At 44.9% G+C, this 27089-nt stretch overlaps 1 protein-coding gene across 3 annotated transcripts in view; it reads right to left on the bottom strand.

Annotated features, from left to right (window-relative positions):
• The window catches only part of IMMP2L (inner mitochondrial membrane peptidase subunit 2), a 912519-nt gene that overhangs the window by 854221 nt on the left and 31209 nt on the right, over positions 1-27089 (bottom strand). For all 3 annotated transcript variants that reach the window (XM_029073516.1, XM_029073517.1, XM_039913237.1), the window contains one exon: positions 12124-12227. In XM_029073516.1, the coding sequence (XP_028929349.1) occupies positions 12124-12227 (104 nt within the window). The remainder of the gene's footprint in view (positions 1-12123; positions 12228-27089) is intronic.

Genomic DNA, 27089 nt, shown 5'->3' with positions numbered 1-27089 from the left:
TTCCCCTTCCCCTCTCTCGCTCAGCTCTTTCCCGCTCTCTCCTCTGTCTCCTCCCCCCTCCCCTCCCCCGCCCTAGAACCCCACTTTACCAGCGCTACCCCTCTTCCCCCTCCCCCTACTCTCACCCCCATCAAACCCCCTCCTCACCCCCTCCCCCCTTCTCTCTTCCCCACCCACGCCCCATCCCAGTCCTCTTGTCCCACCGCTACCCCTCATCCCCCTCTCCCCGTCCAGGGCCCCTCCACCTCCTTCCCATACAAACTCTCCCCTCCCCCCGCCCTTCCCCTCCTCCCCCCTTGCACCCACAGCTACTTTCAAGTGTGGCCTCTGGAACCCCCACTCTATTACAGGTAAGCTACCTTTCGTCCATGACCTTTTCCTCTCCCGCTCTCTCCTCCTCCTCGCCCTTTCGGAAACGTGGCTCTCTCCCGAAGACACGGTCTCCGCCGCCGCTCTCTCCAGCGGAGGCCTCTCCTTCTCCCACTCCCCCAGACTCACCGGTAAGGGAGGAGGCGTCGGCTTCCTCCTCTCACCCCGTTGCCGCTTCCGCACTATCCCTCCTCCCCCCCCCCTCCTTCCCCTCCTTCGAAGCCCATATCATTCGCCTCTACCACCCCCTCCAGTTACTTGTCGCTGTCATCTACCGCCCTCCCACCTCCGACTTCTTCAACCACCTTGACCCCTTTCTCACCTTCCTTCTCTCCTTCTCTCTGCCCACTCTGATCCTTGGAGACTTCAACATCCATATGGATGTACCCGACGACTCCTCTGCCACCCGCCTGCTATCCCTCCTCGACTCTGCCGACCTCCTCCTCCACCGTACCGCGCCCACTCACCAACTCGGTCACACCCTCGATCTCGTCATCTCCTACCGCTGCACTATCTCCTCCCTCACCAACTCTGAAATCCCTCTCTCTGACCATAACCTTTTCACCTGCCTCATCTCTCACATTCCCTCCCCCTGCAAATCTTCGCTACTGCCCCACAGAGACCTCCGCTCTCTCGATCCCATCCGTCTTTCCAATAGCATCTCTCCTCACCTTGCCGCCCTGTCCTCTCTTCCCACTCTCGATGATCAGGTCTCCGCTCTCAACTCCACCCTCTCTACTCATATCGACTCTCTCGGCCCCCTTTCCCTCCGTCGCTCTCGCTCCACTAACCCACAGCCCTGGATCACCTCCTCCATCCGCCTCCTACGCTCCTATGCTCGAGCTGCTGAGCGCTGCTGGCGAAAGTCCAAGCCCCAAGCCGACCTCACACACTTCAAATTTATCCTTTCCTGCCTTAACTCTGCCCTCTCCTCCGCCAGGCAAAGCTTCTTCTCCTCCCTCATCGACACCCATGCCCGTCACCCCCGCCGATTGTTCCGGACCTTTAACTCTCTCCTTAGGTCCCCTGTTCCTCCCCCTCCCCCATCTCTCACCCCCAAATGATCTGGCCACCTATTTCCTCACGAAAATCAACACAATCAGGTCTGAGCTCCCCAAAGTCACCCCTCCGCCTCTCCCCTCCCCCCCACCAACCCTCTCCCCTACTTTTCCATCCTTCCCTGCAGTATCCTCAGAGGAGATCTCCTCCCTCCTCGCAAGTGCCACCCCCTCCACCTGCGCCTCAGACCCCATTCCCTCTCACCTTATTAAAACCATCGCCCCTGCCCTCCTACCTTCCTTAACTTCTATTTTTAACCACTCAATCTCCAATGGCTCCTTCCCCGCTGCCTTCAAACATGCCCACGACTCCCCCATCCTAAAAAAACCTGCTCTTGACACCACTTCCCCCTCCAGTTATCGCCCTATCTCCCTACTACCCTTCCTTTCCAAAATCCTAGAACCAATCGTCTACAATTGATGCTTAGAATTCCTTAACTCCCATTCTCTCCTAGACCCCCTCCAATCTGGCTTCCGTTCCCTCCACTCTACCGAGACTGCTCTCTCTAAGGTCACCCATGACCTCCTTCTTGCCAAATCCAATGGCTCCTACTCCATTCTAATCCTCCTTGACCTCTCTGCTGCCTTTGACACTGTCAACCATCCCCTCCTCCTCCATACCTTATCTCACCTTGGCTTCACGGACTCTGTCCTCTCCTGGTTCTCCTCTTACCTCTCTGGCTGGTCATTCTCGGTCTCCTTCGCTGGCACCTCCTCCCCCTCCCATCCTTTAACTGTTGGAGTTCCTCAAGGGTCAGTTCTTGGCCCTCTTCTGTTCTCCATTTACACTCACTCCCTCGGTGAACTCATTCGCTCTCACGGCTTTGACTACCATCTCTACGCAGATGACACGCAGATCTACATCTCCGCCCCGTCCTCTCCCCCTCCCTTCAGGCTCGCATCTCCTCCTGCCTCCAGGACGTCTCCACCTGGATGTTGGCCCGCCACCTAAAACTCAACATGAGCAAGACTGAGCTCCTCATCTTCCCTCCCAAACCCGGTCCTCTCCCAGACTTCTCTATCACCGTGGATGGCACGACCATCCTTCCCGTCTCTCAGGCCCGCAATCTCGGTGTCATCCTTGACTCGTCTCTCTCGTTCACCCCACACATCCTATCCGTTACCAAGACCTGCCAGTTTCACCTATACAATATCGCCAAGATCCGCCCTTTCCTCTCCACCCAAACGGCTACCTTACTGCTACAGGCTCTCGTTATATCCCGGCTAGACTACTGTGTCAGCCTTCTCTCTGATCTCCCTTCCTCCTCTCTCGCCCCGCTCCAGTCTATTCTTCACTCCGCTGCCCGGCTCATCTTCCTGCAGAAACGATCTGGGCATGTCACTCCCCTTCTTAAACAACTCCAGTGGTTGTCTATCAACCTCCGCTCCAAACAAAAACTCCTCACTCTAGGCTTCAAGGCTCTACATCACCTTGCCCCTTCCTACCTCTCCTCCCTTCTCTCTTTCTACCACCCACCCCGCACGCTCTGCTCTTCTGCCGCCCACCTCCTCACCGTCCCTTGGTCTCGCCTATCCCGCCGTCGACCCCTGGGCCACGTCCTCCCGCGGTCCTGGAACGCCCTCCCTCCTCACCTCCGCCAAACTGATTCTCTTTCCCTCTTCAAAACCCTATTTAAAACTCACCTCCTCCAAGAGGCCTTCCCAGACTGAGCTCCTCTTCTCCCTCTACTCCCTCTGCCACCCCCGCTTTACCTCTCCGCAGCTAAACCCTCTTTTTCCCCTTTTCCCTCTGCTCCTCCACCTCTCCCTTCCCTTCCCCACAGCACTGTACTCGTCCGCTCAACTGTATATATTTCCATTGCCCTATTTATTTTGTTAATGAATTGTATATCACCTTGATTCTATTTAGTTGCCATTGTTTTTACGAGATGTTCTTCCCCTTGACTCTATTTATTGCCATTGTTCTTGTCTGTCCATCTCACTCGATTAGACTGTAAGCCCGTCAAACGGCAGGGACTGTTTCTATCTGTTGCCAACTTGTTCATCCCAAGCGCTTAGTACAGTGCTCTGCACATAGTAAGCACTCAATAAATACTATTGAATGAATGAATGAATGAGGTCTTCTCCAATTAAGCCCTTTTCCCCCTGGCTTGCTCTCCTTTTTGCCTTTCATTTATGCATTTGATTGGACATTTGGTATTCACCCCACCCCTAACCCCACAGCACTTACATATTTTTAGATTACATATTTTAAATTACATATTTACATTAACATTTGTTTCTACCTCTAGATTGCAAGCTCACTGTGGGCAGGGAATGTGTCTGCTAATTATTTTGCATTGTACTCTCCCTAGCACTTAGTACAGTGTTCTGCACATAGAAGAGCTCAAAAAATACCATTGATTGATTGATTACTCCAACTGTCTGAAATGACCTTCGTCTGTCTATCCCATTAGATTGTAGGTTCCTGGAGGGATGTGAAAGTGTGTCTTATTTCTGTTGTACCTTCCCCCAAGTGCTTGGTAAAGTCTTTCAACAGCAGTAGACACTCAATAAAAATTGCTTTGTTGGTGATGATAATGCTATCTCCTCATCAAACAAGGCCAGTGAACCAGGATTAGGAGCCCCAGGGGACTATTAATCCCAACCCAAGGGACTATGAATCCCCAAACCTTTTCTGCATTAAGTGCTAGACAGTGTAGGGATTAACCACTACACTGGCATAAGCAGGAAGTGGGGGACCATTTCCAATATCGAATTCATGTCCAGACCTGTCCCAAAAGCAATTAGCTTTCTGTGTTTTCAGCTGCTTTTGCATTTAAGACCCTCTCAAAGCAAACGGAAACAGTCTGAGTTTTCATCCCATTTCATGCCATTTACCTTCCACCCAACTTTCCAAACACTCCAGTTTTCAGCCCAGGTCGGTGGGTTCTCTTTCAGCTTTTCACCCACTTTCAAATTTAATCATTTTCTTTTGCTCTCTTCACAACTACTTTGAGTCACCTCAGCACTTACACACTCCCAATCAACTGTAGCCATTCTGTACATATCAACTAATGCTATTAAGTACTTTCTCTTCCATATATCCATCTTTTCTATTCTCTTCTTCCTCTCACCTTGTGTGTCTCTCTCCTGTTGGATGGTAAACTTCTTGGGGGTTGCCCTCAAGAAGGATTATGCCCTCTATTTCTATTATGCTTTCCCAAGTATTCAATTCAGTTCTCTGCACAGAGTAACAATAAATTCTAACAACCAACAGATGAACCGAGTTCACAGTGGAAAACTCAGAGTCGGAGGCTGACTTGGATTTGCAAAGCCCCCAGCTCATTCCTAGTACTTCATCTTGCAGGACTCTATTCCATCTTTAGCCCCACATTAATTTCAAATTCTTCCTCTGGGTGTGCTTTCCAGCTAATAGCACTACTAGAAATCAGCTGAAAGAAGGAGCCCTAGCTTGTAACCAGCTAGATCCCCATTCTCTCTTTATCTCAAATTTTGATGGTGTGAGAACCAATTTTGAACTCGGAAAAGCTGCACCCTGTAGGATCCTGCCATCTCCCACATCCTGCCAAAATATTATATGTGTCCTCATGCCCAACCCATATCTCCTCAGAAAACCCAGCCCAGCTCCAAACTCTCCAGATCCTTCTCATATCAGTAACCAGGGCATTTTCCACTCCACAAGGAAATCACCAACTGAGCCTGAATAAACACCACAATAATTTATGTGTTCAATAAAAACTGCTTTCCTTTCATTTGTAAGGAATATTGGATTACTGAATCAGCATCCTTTCTGATCTCCCAACCTCCTGCCTCTTCCCGCTCCAGTCTATACTTCACTCTTTCTACAGAAACGCCCTGGGCATGTCACCCCCCCACCCAAAAATCTCCAGTGGCTGCCTACCAACTTTCGTACGAAGCAAAAATTCCTCACTATTGGCTTCAAAGCTCTCCATCACCTTTCCCCTTCCTACCTCACCTCCCTTCTCTCCTTCTACAGCCCACCCCACACACTCCGCTCCTCTGCCGCTAACCTCCTCACTGTGCCTTGTTCTCCCCTGCCCTGCCGTTGACCCCGGCCCACGTCCTACTTCTGGCCTGGAATGCCCTCCCTCCTCACATCTGCCAAACTAGCACACTTCCCCCCTTCAAAGCCCTACTGAAAGCTCACCTCTTCAAGGAGGCCTTTCCAGACTGAGCCCTCCCTTTTATTCTGTTCCTTCTCCCCTCCCCATCACCCCTACTCTTTCCCTCTGCTCTACCCCCTCCCCACCCCAAAGCACTTGTGTATATACGTACATATTTATTATTCTATTTATTTTATTAAAGATTTGTATATATCTAGAGTTCTATTTATTTATATTGATGCTATTGATGCCTATCTACTTGTTTTCTTTTGTTTTGATGTCTGTTTCCCCCTTTCTAGACTGTGCGCCCATTGTTGGGTAGGGATTGTCTCTATTTGTTGCCGAATTGTACTTTGCAAGTGCTTAGTACAGTGCTCTGCACACAGTAAGTGCTCAATAAATACAATTGAATGAATGAATCAATCAATCAAAAGTAACCAATTTTACTTCCGAATTCAGAAATGATCCCAAACCTTATAACAATAGAGTCTTGGAACTGCCGGCACTCATGTGTACTCAAGGAAGCAGAATACCAAGCGGAGGGTGAGGGGAATAGGGCAGAAGAGAGGCAGGGGAATGGTGATTTAAAGTATTTTTTCCAATCCCTAAATGCCCCAAACAGAGGTCTTTTGACACCACTACTGCACAAAAAGCGATGCACTTTTGAAAACCATCTATCTGCACAGTCTCTTAATACTCTCTTCTTCAGTCAGGAGGAGAGGTGACTAAATGAATGGGAGACTAAATACACACTGCACAGGACTAGAAAGAGGCAGACCTCAGATGGTCAGGCAGAGGAAATATGGTAGGTAGCTCATAAGGAAAGCCCAATAATAATAATAATAATAATGTTGGTATTTATTAAGCGCTTACTATGTGCAGAGCACTGTGCTAAGTGCTGGGGTAGATACAGGGTAATCAGGTTGTCCCACATGAGGCTCACAGTTAATCCCCATTTTACAGATGAGGGAACTGAGGCACAGAGAAGTTAAGTGACTTGCCCACAGTCACACAGCTGACAAGTGGCAGAACTGGGAGTCGAACCCATGACCTCTGACTCCGAAGCCCAGGCTCTTTCCACTGAGCCACGCTGCTTCCAATGGGAAAGAGGAAATAGATGTTTCCCATAAGCTTACTGAAAATCAACCCAGACCTATGGAAAGCTAAGTCAGCAACCAACTGATCTCAAAGCACTGAATTTCAATTGCTCAGTTTCTAATGATCTCATTTTCAGAACAGCACACTCCTGCTGGAAGATGAGGCTTTCAAGACAATAAAAAAAAAATTGTCCTAATTAGCCAGTTTCCCTTGTTCAGCCAAGATTCAATCTCATTAAGGAAACTACAGACCCACCAGCATAATCTGCTTGCATATGAATATTCTTCCCATTTGGAGGGAAACACCAGACGAAGCTAGATTTCTCCTCTTTTGCTTCTGAAACCACACAGGCCATCATGTCACTTTGCAATTCCCAACACTACAGTGTTCTGTACCACGTGGACACTCAATAAATGTTGCTGTTGCTACAAGGTCTTAGCCAATGTCATCTGCCGCTCGAGCACAAATATCTAACTTTGCTCTTTCTCAACTCCTACTTTATTCTGATCCATCCAAACTGGGAGAAAATAGGACACATTCTCCTGGTTTGGCAGGAGCCACCTATTTTCTATTCAGCCATTTCCCTTGGAATCTGAAAAATTTAGCAGGAGCAGGTTACGTCACACAGCCTCTTGGCTACAGGCCCTTTATGAGAAAGTCTGTCTAAAGTTCTTCCTCCAGTATGTGTTCTGCGCATTAATGGGCTTCATGGCAAGTCAAAAACTCTTAATTTTTAAAAAAGAATATGGGGGAAGATGGTGAATACGTTGTATGGACTCTAAATAGATTTGCAAACATGCTTCCAGCAGACTGGAAGCGTGTCTTTAAACCAGTTAGGTTTAATTCAGACTTGAGGGGTGCTTATGTTGCCGGTTAAAGCTAGAGAGAGCTACTTACAGCAGGCACATCCGGGACTGCACATCAGAGTGGTAGTGTCGATGTTTTCCCCAGGAACAGAGCAATAAACCCTAGAGACAGCCAATTTCGACTGTGGCTCTGGGGGAGGCTGGTAGGTTGTAAGGAATTCCAATTCAGGCATGAATCTGGAGGGGAAAGTAGAGGGGTTTTGTGATGGATGGGTGATCAGGCAAGGGAATCTCCCCTCCCCAAGCAGGAGGGCAGGGACAAAGAGCTAGATGGAGAAAGACTATCATCAGGTTGTCCAGCCCCAGCACATTCTAATGTCTCATCCTAGGGTGGAACACCTATGGTCTCACCCCGATGCCCCAGTTCCACTCCAAAGCTTCAGGGTGAAAGAATTCATTCAATCAATCGTATTTATTGAGTGCTTACTGTTATTGAGGCAGCAATATGGGTAACGGGGAGAGCAAAGACAGGGACTCCCTTCATTGAGTGGCTTTGATCTCAATGTAGAAGAGAAAAATAGTGACAAAGAGAGATACAGTCTTCATCTTCTCCATATAGATTCCAGAAAACAGCTCACTCCATATAAGGGAAACCATTCATTCTTTCAATCATATTTATTGAGCGCTTATTGTGTGCAGAGTACTGTACTAAGTGCTTGGAAAGTACAATTCAGCAACAAATAGAGACAATCCCTGCCCATAACAGGCTCACAGTATAGAAGGAAGGAAACAGACATCAAAACTAGTGAACAGGCATCAATAGCATCAATATTAAAAACAGAATTATAGATATATATATACACATCATTAATAAATCAATGGAATTATACATATGAACAAATATACACATAAGTGCTCTGGGGCAGGGAGGGGGGGCAGAGCAGAGGGAAAGGGAAGGCTTAGTCTGGGAAGGACTCCTGAAGGTGAGCTCTAAGTAGGGCTTTGAAGAGGGGAGTAGAGTCATTTTGGCAGATGTGAGGAGGGAGGGCATTCCAGGCCAGAGGCAGGACGTGGGCTGGGGTCGAGAGCGGGCAGGCGAGAACGAGGTACAGTGAGAAGGTTAGCGGCAGAAGAGCAGAGTATGTGGGCTGGGCTGTAGAACGAGAGAAGGGAAGTGAGATAGGAGGGGGCAAGGTGATAGAGAGCTTTGAAGCCAATAGTGAAGAGTTTTTGCTTGATATGGAGGTTGATAGGCAGCCACTGGAGATTTTTGAGGAAGGGGGTGACATGCCCAGAGCATTTCTGTAGAAAGATAATCCAGGCAGCAGAGTGAAGCATGAACTGAAGCGAGGAGAGACATGAGGTTGGGAGGCCAGAAAGGAGGCTGATACAATAATCCAGTTGGGATATGATGAGAGATTTGTACCAACAAGGTAGCAGTTTGGATGGAGAGGAAAGGGCAGATCTTGGCGATGTTGTGAAGGTGTGACGATGTTGCAAAACCAAGGCCCAAGGCCATGATCCCTGTCTCCACCAGGTCCACTAGAAGCAGTGGATGGTGAGCCACAGGCAGGGGAAACTGATACAAGATTCCACAATGCCCATGCACAGAGCCAAGCTGAGGGACACATTCCATGGAGCCCGACCCAGGGACTCGAAGGTGCACCAGGATCTTTCAGCAAGGGAATGCCAGAATCATCTCCTTTCAATCTCCTGAGCAATCAAATGAATCATATTTATTGAGTGCTTATTGTGCACAGATCACTGTATTAAACTCTTGGGAGTGTACAATACAACAGAGTTGGTAGACATGTTTCCTGAACACAGTGAGCTTACAGTTAAAACAAATCAGTCCCTAACCCCTCAACTGCCACTTGGCAACTCTCACCTTTCACTAACCGTGTTTCCTTCATTTTGAAAGGGGGAAAAAATGTTCTGGTCTGAAGAACTCAGTGAATTTTCTCAGAGAAAGCAAGCAGGTACTATTTAATCCCTGTTTAGAAAATAGGAGTCCCAAAGACAATACAAAAAGTTACCTATTGCAGCTCAAATTACTTGCCACAGCAACACAACACTCAATCAATTGATCGTATTTATTGAGTGCTTACTGTGTGCAGAACATTGTACCAAGTGCTTGGGAGAGTACAATATAACAGAGTTGGTAGTCACGTTCCTTGCCCAGAATGAGCCTAGAGTCTAAAGGGATGAGCTTACAGTCCAGAGAATTTGACATGTTTCTCTATGAGTTTACCAACTTCAAGCTCCATGCTACAGTTCCAGTGTTCAGCTGAAAGCCCAAGGCAATGGAAACACCTCCCCGGGTCAACAGGCAACATACTAGCCACCCTCCAACCAAATCGCTCTCATCTGTGGAAATGGAGAACAGGGAGAAATTGAATGATGGAAATCCACAGATGATCCCTGACCCTCATTTCCCTTTTTGGTTCAACTTCCTCACCCGTGCTCCTGATGAGAAATGCTCAGACATAGCCAAAAACAGGTCCCCCCCATCCCCTATGCTGGCTCCTGAATCCAAAGAAACACTTTGCCACCAACCTTAAGGACCAACCTCTGCCACTCAGATAGGTACAAAATACCTGACTTCTTTTGCAGCATTCAACTAAGTTCAAGCTAAATGAACACCCCCCTCAATCTTCTGCTGGTTCATGCCCTAAAATTGCCACCACTGGCCCAGAAAAGAGACACTGGGCCACCCAAACAGCGGGTGGCTGTAAACCGAGTAAAACAAACATTTTCACTATGAACAAGCAGGAGAATGAGCATGTTCTGTTTGGGGGGCAAGTGGACACCAAACTTTCAAAATGTAGGGAGAGTCTGTGGGATGAGGTCACGAGGTCACTAGCCTTCTGCAGCCAGTCTCAGCGGGTTTCCACAGGAGCAAACCTAAAGCTGAGTACAAACTCATAATGTCCCGCTCCATTTCCCGAACGAAGAAAATATGTACTTCTTCCAGGGTACTTTCTGGGGGGTGTGCAACAGATTGCAGGCTCATTAGATACACAACATAATTAGACTTAAGCAGTCATAATTTATTGCATCATGGACAGATTTTAATGCAATGATCTTTACCTATTCCACACATTATGCTATCTGTTTCTTCTACAGTTTCAGAAATAAAGCCATATTTTCAATATCTCCTTCCTACCCTCAGGTATTTTTTTAAAATTTCATCTTTTTTAAAAAATGCCTTGGCTGGACCATTCAGCACATTTCTCAAGGGAAAACCCAGCATTGTTCTGCTAGATGAATATTATGTGACCTCTTCCCCACAGGTGGGTATCCTCTCCATCACCAGTTAAGTGAGGAAGTGACCTTGTCAGACCAAAGACAAAAGAATAATGAGCTCTTGACAGGCTAGCGTTGCCTGTGGAAGGCTGGTAAAAGGGAGATTCCGAAGAGAAAGGCAGAGTAACAATATGAGAATATTCCAGATAGCAGGACCAGGTGTTTTTAGAAATCCTCAGAGGCATGAAGTCCGCATTTCTGAACATAAGCCAGGGTAAAACCCACTGATCTTCTATTTGTTCCGTTAATTATCAACCAGATCGAATGAATCAGCTCTTAAATCAGTCTGGAGGGCACTGTTTCTGAGGAATCATGTTTGTGTTCTGAGATTTCTACAGTATTTCTGCAAGAAGTCTGACCGATCCAAGTGTACAGTTGTGAATAACGCACTGCTCCTATATCAAGTAATTAAACAAATCACCTCTGCCACAAGGCACAGCAGTCCCTCTTCAAGAGTCTCAAAGATGAATTAGAAATTTCCTCACAAGGAAACTGTACCAACTGGAGATTTTTACAAGTCCAGCAAGCAATCATAGTAATACAGCTCCATTAACTGCCACTTCAGTGGACAAGCTGGCATAACTGGAGAGGTGCATTAACACATTTGTATCCTGTAGTGAAAAGCAGAGCAAATTAGCTTCCAGAGACAAATTCTGCTCACTCTACCTACTGTGCATTTTACTTTTGAAACCAAAAACCTTAACCATAAACCAACCAAGCGTGCGCTCTGAGTATGTATTAGATCACTGTGTCAGTTTTCACTCGCTGACATTCCTTTTCTCCATGAGGCTGGGAATAGAGTCTTTGCCCTCTAAACTGTCTCACATTTTCCACAGACAAACACTGCCACCTCCTGGTCTCCGACACAGGACTCTCGATTCAATCTGCACAAGTTCTTTTTCAACAAAACTTCATATTTATAGAGGCACCTTTCTATTTTTTAAAAGCAGAGTTTTCTTCTTACCTGACATGGCTGGCTAAACATGTCAGCAAAATGTATGCAGAGACAGAGAGCATCCACATAGTTTATCAGCAAGTAGTATACCTGGGAAAGCACTCCAAATAGTTTCCTTCCAAATGTATATATTTTGCATAATGCATAAATCCATATGTTTTGTAGTAATATTACATGATTACTAATTTCCTATCAACATATTTTTCTCTGTTTAGCAAAAATACCACAATCCCCTTTCCTAGTTCAGAGGTATCGAACACACTCTGCTTCTCGCAGACCTTTCTCACAATCTTTGATTGATAAGCCACCCTATCAAAATTTTAATAGGGTTATTTAGCTTACTAGCCAGTTATCTACAATAAACACTCTGTTAAACATGGAAGGCATTAAAGAATTCCAATTGCCATGAATATAAAACATGAACGTTTTGGGGTATTACTTACACCAGCGACACTATGTCACCACGACGAACTTCATAATTCCTAATTTTCCAGTGGTTCAGAAGCACCACATCAGATGAATGACTTCCCCCAGGATTCAGGGAAGGCTGCAGAAAATGAGAGAAAGATATTTAGGCAACACATCCCCATCAGTTTCTCTGCTTTAGGGGAGTTATTCTTTAAACCTTAAAGCGCATTAAGTTCCCCAAACCTTCTAATGAGCTGCAATTCCAATTATTGTGGAATCACAGCAATTACAGTAAGAAAAAACAAAAGTAGAGGAAACCACATTCAGTCTATTCAATTTGGCAAAGTAAGATATCTGTTCTTCCCAAGGCTCTCCAAATTAGGGAAGCAGGGGAGAGGAGGGATGAGAGTGGTACAGAGAGCTTGGAGAGGGCTACAATAGATGGAAATTAGGGAAGTGGGAGGAAATCGGATACCATTTAGCTGCTCTGGCCACATTTAAGTGTGGGCAGAACCAAATTCCATTTCCCTCAGAAGAAAATGAGTATACAAATGAAATCAGTTATCATCACCATCAGTATTTCTTGATTACTTCCTAGGGAGGCTACTGTTCGGAGCACATTCTGGTGCAGAAGTACTGTTCACCCTTTTTTGCAGAAATGACCACTTTTATAATGCAATTAGGATAGAACATGATTGAAGAATTGGTGGACATAGTTACCATAACAGCTGTGAACTAAGTTGTTATGCACTGCAACTCTGATAGGAATGCTGTTTTAAGAAGGTGAGTGGATTGTGTGTCCACCCAGTTACTAGTTCTTCATTACTATTGCAGTGGAAAACAGTAGTAACCATTTACAGTATAATGTTTATTAGAAACAGGTTTTAAGATATACAAATGAGTTTCCTGTGATGCACCAATGATCACTGAAATTGTCAGGGAAACAAGAGTAAGAGTTCACTTCAAATCATAAAGCTTAAAGTTAGGATTTTCATCTTCCACAACTTTACTCAATTTCACCAAATGTGGTAGAAACCTTAATTTTTGATTGTTTTCAAACCACCTTCCCCTGTCCCCTTACTTACCACTGAAACAATTGCTAACCCAGTGCAATTTGTGAATAACCCAAGGTCTACAGGAACGGAGGTCAGCACTGTTTAGTATGATACTCAGAGTGGCATAGTGGATGAGAGGATTATTCATTCATTAATTCATTCAATCATATTTACTGAGCACTTATTGTGTGAAAAGCACTGTTCTAGGCATTGTAGAAAGCACTGAATGCTTGGGAGAGAATATAACAATAGACACTTTCCCTACACAACAAGTTTACAGTCCAGAGGGGGAGACAGTTATTCTTGGGCAAATTAGATAAAATTAAACATACATTATACATATATCTATCTATCTTATATATTTACTCCTTGGGGGGAGAGCTGGTGGAGAATCAGGAGTTTCTGCTGGATGAGGAGAAAAATGGGCAGCCATTGAAGGTTTTTGAAGAGGAGAATGACATGTTTGGAGCAGTGTTTTAGGAAGATAACTGGGCCATATGTAGCTTGCAGAATTATGTGATGGTTGTTTAAAATTATTTTAATAAATCATGGGGGAGAAGATGGAATTCCATTTGTGCCTTTAAAATGAATCAATATTAATGTATATTAGTAGAAAGTGAGACACCGTTTTTTGAGAAAGTATCACTGGTTAAGTTACAAGACAATCTAGTAATGTCTCTAGTAGTAGTAATAATATTTATTAAGTGCTTACTTTGTGCAGAGCATCGAATTAATTCATTCAATCGTATTTACTGAGCACTTACTGTGTACAGAGCACTGTACTAAGCACTTGGAAAGTACAATACAGCAAAAAAGAGAGAAAATTCCGGCCCACAACAGCCCAAGGTCTAGAGGTGGGGGGAGACAGATATCAATACAAGTAAACAGGTATCAATATAAATAAATAGAATTATAGATATATGCATATATATCTATATAAGTGTTGTGGGGTAGGGAGACTGGGGAAGAACAAAAGGAGCAAGTCATGTTGACGCCGAAGGGAGAGGGAGGTGAAGAAAAGTGGGGCTTACTCTGGGAAGGCCTCTTGGAGGAGGGTGTGCCTTCAATAGAGCTTTAAAGTCAACAGGAGTCTCAATTCACACCAGACAATCATGGGAAGGCATTCCAGGCTTATCTCTCTGTTTTAGTTTTTTGGAGGGCTTTCCCCTCTGTTTTCTAATTTTTCATGAGTTTACCTGCTCATCACTGTTAGAGAGACGAATGTCGTGTTGACCTCTGGGGAAGTACTAGTAGAGTCTCTTTGAATTCCTCTATCGCCTCAGGTAACTGCCACCTTACCTCCTGCCACTGTGTGTTTGTTTGTCTGTTTGATTTGGAGGTGGTTAGGCAAGCCCTGGAGATTTTGGGGGGGGGGGGGGAGGGGCGTGATATGCCCTGAACATTTCTATAGAAAGATCATCCGGACAGCGGAGTGAGGTATGGATGGAAGAAATAGGAGGCTGATGCAGTAATTCAGTCAGGATAGGATGAGGGCCTGTACTAACGTGGTAGCAGTTTGGATGGAGAGGAAAGGGCGGATCTTGGCGAAGTTGTGAAGATGATGAGAATGACAGGATTTGGTGACAGATTGGATATGTGGGTTGAATGAGAGTTAAGCGCTACTAAGCACTGAGAGAGAATACACAAGTGGAAATTAGACATGCTCCTTTCACATCAGGAGTGATAAAACCTGAAAATACAATCCAAACAAACTCCTGTTGACTTTAAAACTCTCCACCACCTTTCCCCTTCCTACCTCACCTCCCTTCTCTCTTTCTATATCCAGCCCGCATACTCTACTCCTCGGGTGCTAACCTTTCACTGTGCTTTGATCTCATCTGGCTCACTGCTGACCCCTGGCCCACATCCTGCCTCTGGCCTGGAATGCCAAAGTTAGCATGCCTAGGCAGGCAGCAAACGTCATACAAGAGTATTTAGGTTTGATGTGAATGGTTTGGATCCAGTTTGGGGACCATACTTCTCCTCCTTCCTCAGAAAAGAACTTTGATTTAGTGTGGAACCAAAAGAAGGTCAAATCTTTACTGTCAATGCCAAGCTGGGTTTCTAAAAGCAAGAAAATTTAGCCAAGAGCTAATTCCAGGACAAAGCTTTCCATCACGGGGAAAAAAAAAACAAAGGCATGAAAAGGTATACTGTACTTGTATAAAGTGTTCCTTTGAGAACCTTCAGTGTCATAACAATCGATACAACGGAGGTGTCCCCTTTCAGAAAGACAATTCAGTGCTTAAGGGAAAGCTACAGCTTTGCCTTTGTCAGGCTGAGGAAAAGCATTTACTGTCTCATCCAGATGAGCGGTTGTTCCGTTGATCACTAATAAAGCATTCTGCTTCATTTCCATTTGTACTCCATGCTAATTTCAACAGGATGATGAGAAAAACCTGCTTCTTCCACTTCGGTGTAAAACATTTCATGTGCCAGAAGGCAATAAGCAGAAATTGAAAAACTGTTCCTTTATCTTTTTTGAGGATTTTCAGGCAGTGATTTCTGCAACAAATACCTCCGAGTATGAAACGTGAACCATTCCAAACTAAGGCTCTCCCCAGGAGAAAAGCTAAGATGAAGCATGTCTAATTCAACGATGGAATCCAGAAAAATCAGTCAGCGCAGTATTCAAATGTGGGAGCATTGCCCCCTGCTTTTCTTTCTCAGAACAGCAATTTCTTTTTCAGAAATAGCCAAATTTATCTTTTAAAATCAAAGAAGCATTTTAAGTCAAAGAAAGGGAAGAGAACACAAACTGCCACAGTCATAGCTGACAAAAGAATCTTATATTTATCCCTCCTCATTGTTAGCAATAATACATTATACTGCCATGAACGAAAATGAACTCTCAAACAGGCTCAACTGAAACCCTAGCAGAGCAGCCAGACTGATATTATGTGCCTTGGCCAACAGAGTCCGGGAGCACCACCAAGGCCTCAGAATAAAGACAAAAAAAAAACAAAACCAAAAGCCTGGCAAATTTCAATGCTTTGATATATATGCAAGGTCAGCCCTTAAGTGCTCTCAGAGTGGGGATATTCAAACATGCCTATGCTTGTATTGATTTCCCACATCCACATTTCTTCAGCCATGGGGTCTTTTCTGAATGAGTCCCATTTTTTTCTCCTCAGGGCCCATGGGAAATATGAAACTGTGAATAGCCTCTCTAGAGTTTTGTTTCTTATTATACACCTTCAGTGCTTCCAGCTGGATTGTAGGTGCTGTGAAATCACAACTGATGCTCATGAGCAGGGAAATTTCTAAATATTCTTCTGTGGTTCAATTCCCAAACAATTCCAAATTCAATTCTCTGATATTGTTTTAAGGCCAAAAACCTTATTTTTCCTTACAACAAAGTACAGACCATGTCAAAACCAGTCTCCTACGCAGGCTACTATTCTCACAAGCTCCACTCGGCCATTTGTAAGGGGTGGTTCAGGCTCCAGCCAGGAATTTGGCTCGCCACTCCATTTCTACAAGGGATGATAAGCTTCTCCTATAGGTCCCGTTTCCTGCTAGGGCTCTACCATTGCTCATGCTGTGCTGCCTCTTCTAAATCACAGTTCCTAAACACTTCCACACCACACCACTGTTGCCTTGGCCCAAGAAGTGGGTAGAAGAGAATGTCAGGTAGCAAAAGATGGCAGTGGGGACCTAGAGGTGGTGGTGTGGATAGTGCTAGGTTCCCACAAATCCCTAGGTCAGAAAAAAGTGTGAGCTTTTGTCACCCGTCCGGAGGCTGATATACCAGAGAACACGGCCAGGTAGGCCACCCATTGGCCTGCCACCCATCGGTGGGCACCTTGGGAATGCTGGTTCAGTGGAACAATGAATAATGATGACCAGAATCCCAGACTGCGATTTCCGCTTGAAGTGTTTGTGACTCTTCGGAACAACACTTCTTCCTCTTCTGACTCATCCCCCCTTTTCTGAGCCTCCTGCTTTTAGTAGGATTTATTTCAATCTACTCTACTTTAGAGTGAAATCTCACATTTCCTCTTAGAGATACTCAGTGACCCCTTTAGTATATACCTGCCCCCGCTAATACGTGTACGCCCATTCCTAAGCAGGGACACTCACTCAAAGCCCCTCTGTGCAGACCCATCTGTATGGTTCATCCTCACTCACAGATACCCCTCTCTCTCAATGATGGACATGTGAACCCTGAGAACCAGATTACCATGGGGTGGGCAGTGGATCTTTGAAAACCTCCTATGCCCACCAAGATCCTCTCCCACTTCTCCAGAGAGGTTACCTCTTCCTGTTTGACCCCTACCTTGGGTGGCACTCCCAGTATCCATTCCTTGGTTGTGAAGAAAGAAACTTTTCCTCACCTGAGTTCACTCCTCTTCTGGCCCTCTGCTGGTTCAGGCTTTGGCTCCGAGATCAATAAAAAGAAATGAGCTAGAAGGCAATTTTCAATAGTCCCCAGAGTCTAGGGACTGAGGAAAGGGCTTGCCACAGCCCTGGATCTCTCCCCTCACCTTAACTTCTCTAGGCATAGCAGTATTCCTAGGAGTCATCCTGAAGTAAGAATAATTAAAAAACCCAATAATAATAATAATGGCATTTGTTAAGCACTTACTATGTGCCAGGCACTGTCCTAGCACTGGGGTGGGTACAAGCAACTCAGGTTGGACACAGTCCCCAACCCACGTGGGGCTCACAGTCTAAATCCCCATTTTACAGAAGTGAATTGACTTGCCCAAGGTCACGCAGCAGACAAGTGGAAGAGCCAGTATTAGGACTCATGATCTTCTGACTCCTAGGCCTGTGCTCCATCTACTAAGCCTTGCTGACTTGCTGTTTGACGTGGAGATGAATAAGTACCTCTGAAAGTTTTTGAGGAGTGGGGAGATATGCACAGAATGATTTTTTTAGAAAAACGATCCAGGCACCAAAGCGCACACAGTAAGAGCTCAACTGATTGACTGAAGTATGGATTGGATAGGGGAAGAGGCTGGAGGCAGGGAGATCAGTGAGGAGACTGTTGCAGTAATGGAGGTGGGATAGGTTAAGTGTTTCCTCCCTTAGCCTTCCAAACAGTAGCATTATCCTCTCCCAGCCCTCAAACCCAAGGCTCCAATCCAGGGAAGAGCTTGGATTCGATTCCCAAAGCAGAACCATAATCTCTTGAGGACTGAAACCTGACAACTCTTTTGTTCCTGTTCAGCTCAGCGATGAGTAAAGTTCATTGAGTTAACCAAGCAATTTACTGGGGAAGAAGCACTCCCATCAACAATCAAGCAAGGAGAATAAAAGCTCCCAGGAGCGGCGCCCTCACTGGGGTATGCAGGGAGATATGATTTGCCCTATGGAAATGGCAACAAGGGGCCCGAATTACTTACAGATAGTGAGTGAATGAATCAACACCCAGTTTTGATGGGCAGGGAGAGGAGGGGAGGAGAGGGAAACTGTTTACTGGAAGGTTTAATTCACCTTGATTCCCTTGTGAAAACACACTCTTCCTTTAACAGAAGCAGCAAGCCTATTTACACAGGACCGGGAAGATAAATCAATAGAAACAGTCACACTAACATTAAATACCTGGATAAAAAGCATTCTGAAACTGTCAGTTTTCTGACTCTCATTCCAGGCAGAGTGCAATTGGAGATGTTCTTTCATAGTCAGAGAGTAATTTTTAAAATATCATCCGCCGTATTTGAATAATCGAAATAACTAATCTACTTAGCTCTTCTGCCTGGCTGGATGGCAAACACTCTGAAAAACGAACTGTACAAAATCCATAATCAACTTGCTTTCAATTTTACAATGAAACAAGTTTGCTGCTAACACCACTAGCGGGAGGTCTGCAACAATAATCATAATGTGCTAATCACTGGGGCAGATGCAATTAGATCAGACAGAGGTGCTGTCCCAGATTGGGCTCAGACTCTAATGGGGATGGAAAATGGGGGAATGGAGGCACAGACAAGTTAAGTGGTATTCCTCAGGTCATAGAAAAGTGGGGGAGCAGGGAGAACCCAGGTCTCCCGACTCCCAGTCCTGCACTCTTTCCACTAGGTCTTGATGTTTCTCTAGTCCTGATCTCCAACTTCTCTTTGGAACAGACCAGCCCTCCCACTCAGACACAGAAATTAGGGTGGCTTGGGGCCAGGTCAGGCCTCCCAAGACCACAGTAGCTCAGAAAGTAGTTCTGGGCCGGTCCCCACTTGGACATTTTTCTTGAATCGAACCAACCAGGTGAAAATTCACTAATGGTCCATAAAAATGAGTTAAGCCATTTGTGTCTGTACAGTGCTTACAAAGATTTCAAAACCAGAGTGAGTAGCAGCAGGAGGAATACCAAACAGAGAGCATGGGTCTGTTAACCAGAGGATCTGAGTTCTAATTCTGACATGTTTTGTTTTTTTATTTTTTGGCATGCATTTTTTAAGTGCTTACTGTATGCCAGGCACTGGGGTAGGTACAAACTAATCAGGTTGAACACAGTCCATGTCCCATATGGAACTCCCAGAATTAACCCCCATTTTACAAATGAGGTAACTGAGGCACAGAGAAGTGAAGTGACTTGCCCAAGGTCACACAGCAAACAAATGATGGAGCCAAGTTTAGAACCCTGGTCCTTCTGACTCATAGGCCCATACTCTATCCCCTAGGCCATGTTGTTTCTCATGTGCCATATGTGTGACCTTTGTGACTCTGCAAAATGGGGATTCAGTATCCGTTCTCCCTCTTATTTAGATAGTGAGCACCACGTAGAATAGGGACAGTCTAACCTGATTAACTTTTATCTACCCCAGTGTTTTTAACAGTGCTTGACACATAGTAATACCTTAATAAATGCCATAATTATTATTATTACTATTCTTGCCATTACTGCCACTGCCGCCACAGACGTCCTCTTGTCCACAGCTTCCTCCCTTAGGGTGGTGAGTGCCTGAGTGTGGAGTTTGTCAAACATCCAGTCAGCTGCTCCTGGCATCCAAATCCTGCTCCTCCCAACCCCTTGCCCCAACAATGAAAACATGCTCTCCTCCGCTTCTGAACTGTCAGTAGAAAGGTTTGAAAGTCAATCTGTTTTTATTCAAACTCTTCACAAAAATGATGCTCAGCAGTTGCCAACCATTATCCGAAGCCCAAGATGGAATTTCACCCAAAATAACTCCCATGGGCCAGTGGGGTTTTCTGCTATAGAACGTGAATCGCATCTGGGTTGAAATGCAGCGATAATTTTAATAGGAAATGGAACCAAATCCCTGCCAGAAGGAGATGTAAGTAAAGCACTGTTCTGGCCACATCTATGATAACAATTCCATCTCACATCATGAGGTTAGCCACAGACAATACACCCCTGGCCCCACAAGTAACAGAACTCGCCACTCCTTCTGCTCACCCATATATCAATCGGAGAAAGGGTTGGGCTGTGGGGGAGGCGGAGGGAGTTGCAGGGGGACACAAGGGAAGAAAAAAACTGGGGAAAAATAAGAGTACATCTTGTTATTAGAAGGTGTCCTTGGTTATTTTGATTGATACTAAAATTGATACTAAATCCTGCAGTAGATACAAGATAGTCAGATAGGACACAGACCTGTCCCTCATGGGGTTCACAGTATAAGATTCTCAGAATAGGTAATCTTATCCCCAGATTCTGATGAGGAAACTGAGGCCCAGAAAAGTAATTTAGGGAAACAGTGTAGCCTAATAGAAAGGGTACAGGCCTGTGAGTCAGAGGACCTGGGTTCTAATCCCCACTCTACCACTTACCTGCTGTGACTTTGGGCAAGTCACTTAATTTCTCCATTTCTCAGTTCCCTCATCTGTACAATGCCGATTCCTTCCTGATTAGACTGTGAGCCCCATGTGGAACAGGGACAGTGTCCAACTGGATTATCTTGTATCTTCCCCAGAGCTTAGTTCAGTACTTGGCACAGAGTAAATGTTCAAATACTATTATTATTATTATTGTTATTATTTGCTTGAGGTCTTAGAGCAAGCCAATAACAGAGTCAGGAATAGGACCCTTAACCCCATGGCTCCCTTCAACTATTGGCCTTTCTCCCTCTTAAGATTCCTCTCCAAACTCCTTGAGCAAGTTGTCTACACCTGCTGTCTCAAATTCCTCTCCTACAATTCTCTCCTTGAACCACTCTAACCTGGCTTCCATCCCTTTCACTCCACAGTCTTAATCCCCATTTTACAGATGAGGTAACTGAGGCACAGAGAAGTTAAGTGACTTGCCCACAGCCACACAGCTGACAAGTGGCAGAGCCAAGATTCGAACCCATGACCTCTGACTCCCAAGCCCGGGCTCTTTCCATTGAGCCACGCTGCTTCGCCATTTCAAACCCAAGATTACTGAGTGTTAAGAACACCAGGACAAGATATCTGAGATCATCACTGACTAAATTAGAAACTCCTAATACACCCAAACCACTTCTTTTCAGCCTGAAATAAAATTGCAAGTACTGGATTCTGACCAACTCCCACTTGATGGCAAGCACTCCATATGCAAAGTAATTGCTCTTCATTTTAAAAATTTTCTAACAGCTGATTAAAATGTAATCCTCTATAGGCTAACAAGCACATGTCTTTTCTTGTACTGCTAACATTCAATCACTGAATCCATCTTGTGCGACCAGGCCTCTGAATTCATCTTAATCTATGGTGCTAAATCCCTTAACCAGGTCCTGTTTGCCACCCATCAGGACAGCCTTCCCGCTACCATTCTCAATTTGAACTGCTCCCCAGTCACCATTCCCCAGCCTCAACCACTCACCCTCTTCTCAATCTGGCTTCTTCATCCTGACTCCCTGGAACACGGCCATTTGAATGGCCTGCTTCCATTTGAATCTCAAATTGTTTAAGACAGGACTCTGTATCTTCCCTCCTGAACCCTGTTCATCCTCCTGCCTTTCCCACTGTCTGCAGTTTCCATAGGTGCCAATTCACGCTACAGAGGTGGAGAAGTCAATGTTTTTTTGCTCCCACAGCTCAATGTCCTGGGTTCCCAACCTCACTGGCCTGGGTTCCCAGCCTCACACATCCCATATCTCTGCTGAGACCCAAGAGCTGCCGTGAAAACTGAAGAGAACTAAAAGGATTGTTTCTGTTCTATTTGCTCTTCCAAGCCTGCCTGCCAGTCCCAATCTCATTCTGCTTTCTTTGTCCAAAGTCCAACTCCCTTTGATCTCACACTCACAATAAAACCTTGGCTCCAAGAGCAGCATCACAAAGACTCTTCCCATCTTCCTTGGATTATTATTAATCATATTTATTGAGTACTGTGTGCAAAGCACTGTACTAAGCGCTTGGGAGAGTACAATATAACATCAAATGCATTCCCTACCAGCTCTCATTTTAGACTCTTCTCTTATCTGTCCCCACATCACCTTCATCTCTAACTCCTGCTGCCTCTTTCTCAGCTTGTGACTGGACTGCTGGGATAGCCTCTGGTCTAACCTCCCTGCCTCCAGCTTCTGCCCTCTGCACACAGCAGCTTGACTTATCTGTTTCTAATGCCACATGGCTCACATCTTTCCATCTCTTTGAGCCATCACTCACATTTTCCACTCTACGCTTGCCCAAACCACACCTTTCTGGTCCTTCCAAGGTCTACAAAGATCCCAACTCTCACAAGAAACCTTCCAACTGTGATGTCCATACTGTCCAGCTACTTCAGTCCTATGGTGAATATGTATTTAGGGTTCAGCTCTTTGTACCTCTATGAATTTCCTCACTGCCTCTAGTACTTGCATATAACTGGGAATTCATTCTGTGGTTGTTCCTCATCAGCCGGAAAATTCCTCGAGAGCAGTAGCTTGTTTAAAAATAATTACTGTGGTTATTTGATAAGCACTTACTTGAGTACATACCAGAATCGTTCCTGTGCCACAGTCGTTCATTCATTCATTCATTCAATTGTATTTGAGCACTTACTGTGTGCAGATCACTGTACTAAGTGCTTGGAAAGTCCAATTCAGCAACAGACAGAGACAATCCCTACCCAACAACAGGTTCACAGTCTAATAATAATAATAATGTTAGTATTTGTTAAGCGCTTACTATGTGCAGAGCACTGTTCTAAGCACTGGGGTAGATATAGGGTAATCAGGTTGTCCCACATGAGGCTCACACTTAATCCCCATTTTACAGATGAGGTAACTGAGACACAGAGAAGTTAAGTGACTTGCCCACATTCACATAGCTGACAAGTGGCAGAGGCGGGATTCAAACCCATGACTTCTGACTCCCAAGCCTGGGCTCTTTCTACTGAGCCACGCTGCTTCTCTAGAAGGGGGAGACAGACAACAACACAAAACAAGTAGACATATCAATACCATCAAAATAGATAAATAGAATCATAGATACAGACACATCATTAATAAAAGAGTAATAAATATGTACAAATATACACAAGTGTTGTGGGTGTGGGGGAAGGAGGTAGAGCAGAGGGAGGGAGTAGGGGCAATGGGGAGGGGAGGAGGCGCAGAGGGAAAGGTAGGGCTCAGTCTGGGAAGGCCTCCTGGAGGAGGTGAGCTCTCAGTAGGGCTTTGAAGAGGGGAGGAGAGTTAGTTTGGCAGATGTGAGGAGGGAGGGCAGTCCAGGCCAGAGGTAGGACGTGGGCCAGGGGTCAACAGCAGGACAGGTGAGAACAAGGCACAGTGAGGAGTTTAGCAGCAGAGGAGTGGAGTGTGAGGACTGGGCTGTAGAAGGAGGGAAGGGAGGTGAGGTAGGAGAGGGCAAGGTGATGGACAGCTTTGAAGTCAATAGTGAGGAGTTTTTGCTTCATGCAAAGGTTGATATGCAACCAATGGAGATTTTTGAGGAGGGGGGGTAACATGCCCTAAGCGTTTCTGTAGAAAGATAATCCCGGCAGAGGAGTGAAGTATAGACTGAAGCGGGAAGAGACAGAAGGTTGGGAGATCAGAAAGAAGGCTGATGCAATAATCCAGTCGGGATATCATGAGAGATTGTACCAGCAAGGCAGCAGTTTGGATGGAGAGGAAAGGACGGATCTTGGCTATGTTATGAAGGTGAAACCGGCAGGTTTTGGTGACGGATTGGATGTGTGGTTTGAATGAGAGAGCAGCGTCAAGAATGACATGAGGTTCACAGTCTAAGTAGGAGGGAAAATATATATTGAATCGCCATTTTACAGGTGAGAAAACTGAGGCACAGGGAAACCGAGTGACTTGCTGAGAGTAGCTGTAATCATCCACTACCCCATCCCCTCACCATCAGCCCCCTCATGTCACCAAACCCCCAATGTGCCTCAAAAGTTTCCCTGACTAAAGAGACCAAGCTTTTGACTTGTGCTTTCCCAACAATCCCCCCAACCAAAAATCAACCTATGGCCTTGCCTGGGGAGCAGGAACTTTCTGAGTCATCTATGAAAGTTCACATGTTGATAGAGTGTCTCTCGAATGTTAACTGACGACGACAAATTACAGAAGAAGGAAATGCTAATACACAAATCATCTAATACAATGATTCTGTGGAAATCAAAGGTATTTATTGAGCACGTATATGCAAAACACTGTACTAAGTACTTAGGAGAGTACAATATAATAGATTTGATAGACATGATCCCTGCCTACAAGGGGCTTATAGACTAGAGAGTGCGAGAGACAGAGATGGAAATACACTACAGACAGGGAAATATGGAAGGAAATTCATTCTGAAGGTTCCAGCAAATAAAATATGGCTTATAAAAGGGGAGCACGGACTTTCTATGAAAGAAATAAACGAAAACCCATAAAAGCACATTACAAGTTAGCACACAACAGCTGCTTCAGTTCATATATGTTCCATGCCATAAATACCAGCAAATCAATTTGAATTCTTTATTAATAATAACATGTTAGAGTGCCACATAAAAACTACAACATCCCTAGGGGCAGAAACCTCGGGTGGGAATCTAAACCAAAGGTAATTTGAAAAGAAAAAACCTAGTCACAAGCCAATAAAGTGGGCTAAAATTAAATCTGCATTCCTTTCCCCTTGCTCCCAGCAGACTTGTGAAGGGTAGAATACAGAGCAGTCAGTGCAGAATGAGACTTTAAACCAGGTGGTTTTCAGTGCAAGGAAAATGCAAAATCAGCATGTAGCAATGAAATTCACCAACTCTGCCTTAAGTGACTGTGCATAAATCACAATATGTCTGTTTCTTGATGTCTTCCATGCAGTCATCCTGCCAAGATGTCAAACAGTTGCAACCTGCGGGATTATTGGGCAACATTAAATGCACTCTGGGTTTAAAACTAAATGACAGATGCAAAAAAAAGGAAAAAAGAAACTCTCTTCCTTGTCTTTTGACATAACTTTTAATTTCCAGCTCAGCAGGAAATGGGATAATGAGTGCAAAAAGCCAGCTAGGAATCTAAAAGGTTTATTACAAATCAAGTTCTGGGGATCATACAGATAGTTTAAAGTCAAGGCAATCACCAAACCAATGGAATTGTGCTATTGATGAATAAAAGGCTACATGCTGATTAAGTCTCACTTTCCCTCACACCCCATGGCTTTCAAATATATTCTACATAAATCACACTCTGAAGTCTGAGCTAGATGATGCCAATCTAGAGAAAGATCTTGTGGAGTTGTCCTCCTTCTGCAGAATTAGAAACAAGAGGAGGAATTTTGTTTTACAAATGAAATGCCTGTTAAAAAAATCCTTAGTTCATTCTGGTGCTTAAAATCCCTCACAAAAGGCTGCCCCCACTCTTTAATTGGTATTAAGATGTACTTTCACTTACCTTCTTTAAACCTTTCATTTTATTTCTGAATAATGCACTTCCAGGCACGTTCCCTCCATTCTGAACCAGTGACCCTGCTGTGGGGTCCCTCATTCTAATAAAACTTAAAAGTCGGGTTTGGTGGTTATTAAAAGATTCCTTGGGCAATTTCACAGAAACAGACAATTCTTTGACCAATCTAAATTCCAATTTGAGTAATTACATTCTACCTACCTACATCTGCTCTACAGTTTCAACTGCATGCAATATTATCCTTTACTGAGTCAAACTTTGGTTTGGTAATCTTGTGTCTCTTATATGAAGAGAAAAATGCATCCCTCTTCACTGGAATCCACATTTATGTAAGGGTAAAAGTCACTCCTATACATAGAGAAGCAACATGACATAGTGGATAGGGCACAGGACTGGGAGTCAAAAGGTCACGGGTTCTAATCCTAGCTCGGCCACTTGTCTGCTGTGTGACCTTGGGCAAATCACAACTTCTCTGGGCCTCAGTTACCTCATCTGTAGAATGGGGATTGAAACTCTGAGCCCCATGTGGGACTGGGACTGTATCCAACTTGACTTGCTTGTAACACCCAAGCACTTAGTACAGTGCCTGGCACATAGTAAGCGCTTAACAAATACCATAATAATAATAATAATAATCAATCTCTGGAATGAAATGACTATAAATCATCATCTCCAGGGCTCAACAAACATACCCTTCTCCTCAACGAGGACCAGTAAAAAATTAGGGCCAGTGAGTACAGGTACCTGTATAATAATTATGGTATTTGTTAAGTGCATACTATATGCCAAGCACTGTTCTAAGCGTTGGGGTAGATACAAGGTAATCAGGCTGTACCACATGGGGCTCAGTCTTAATCCCCATTTTACAGATGAGGTAACAGAGGCATAGAGAAGTTAAGTGGCTTGCCCAAGGTCACACAGCAAATACGTGGCAGAGTCGGGATTAGAACCCACGTCCTCTGGCTTCCAAGCCCGGACTCTTTCCACTAAACCATGCTGCTTCTCTGAACAAGCAAATCCAGAAGCACGGGGAAGGCATCAAACAAACAGCAGGCAACTGACTGGGTTATTTTGTTTGGAATGAATTTGGCCAATATTTGTTGAGGCCTAAGTATTAATCAAATCCACATTTTCCCAGCACTCACTGTTCACTGCTCACCAGGCTGCATGCTGATGTTCCTCAATCTGGGGGGTCATGATCCCCAGGAGGCA

The sequence above is a fragment of the Ornithorhynchus anatinus genome, chromosome 10 (assembly GCF_004115215.2).
Source record: "Ornithorhynchus anatinus isolate Pmale09 chromosome 10, mOrnAna1.pri.v4, whole genome shotgun sequence".
Taxonomy (NCBI): domain Eukaryota; kingdom Metazoa; phylum Chordata; class Mammalia; order Monotremata; family Ornithorhynchidae; genus Ornithorhynchus; species Ornithorhynchus anatinus.
The sequence above is the reverse complement of the archived record's forward strand: the minus strand, read 5'-3'. Positions and strand labels throughout refer to the sequence as shown.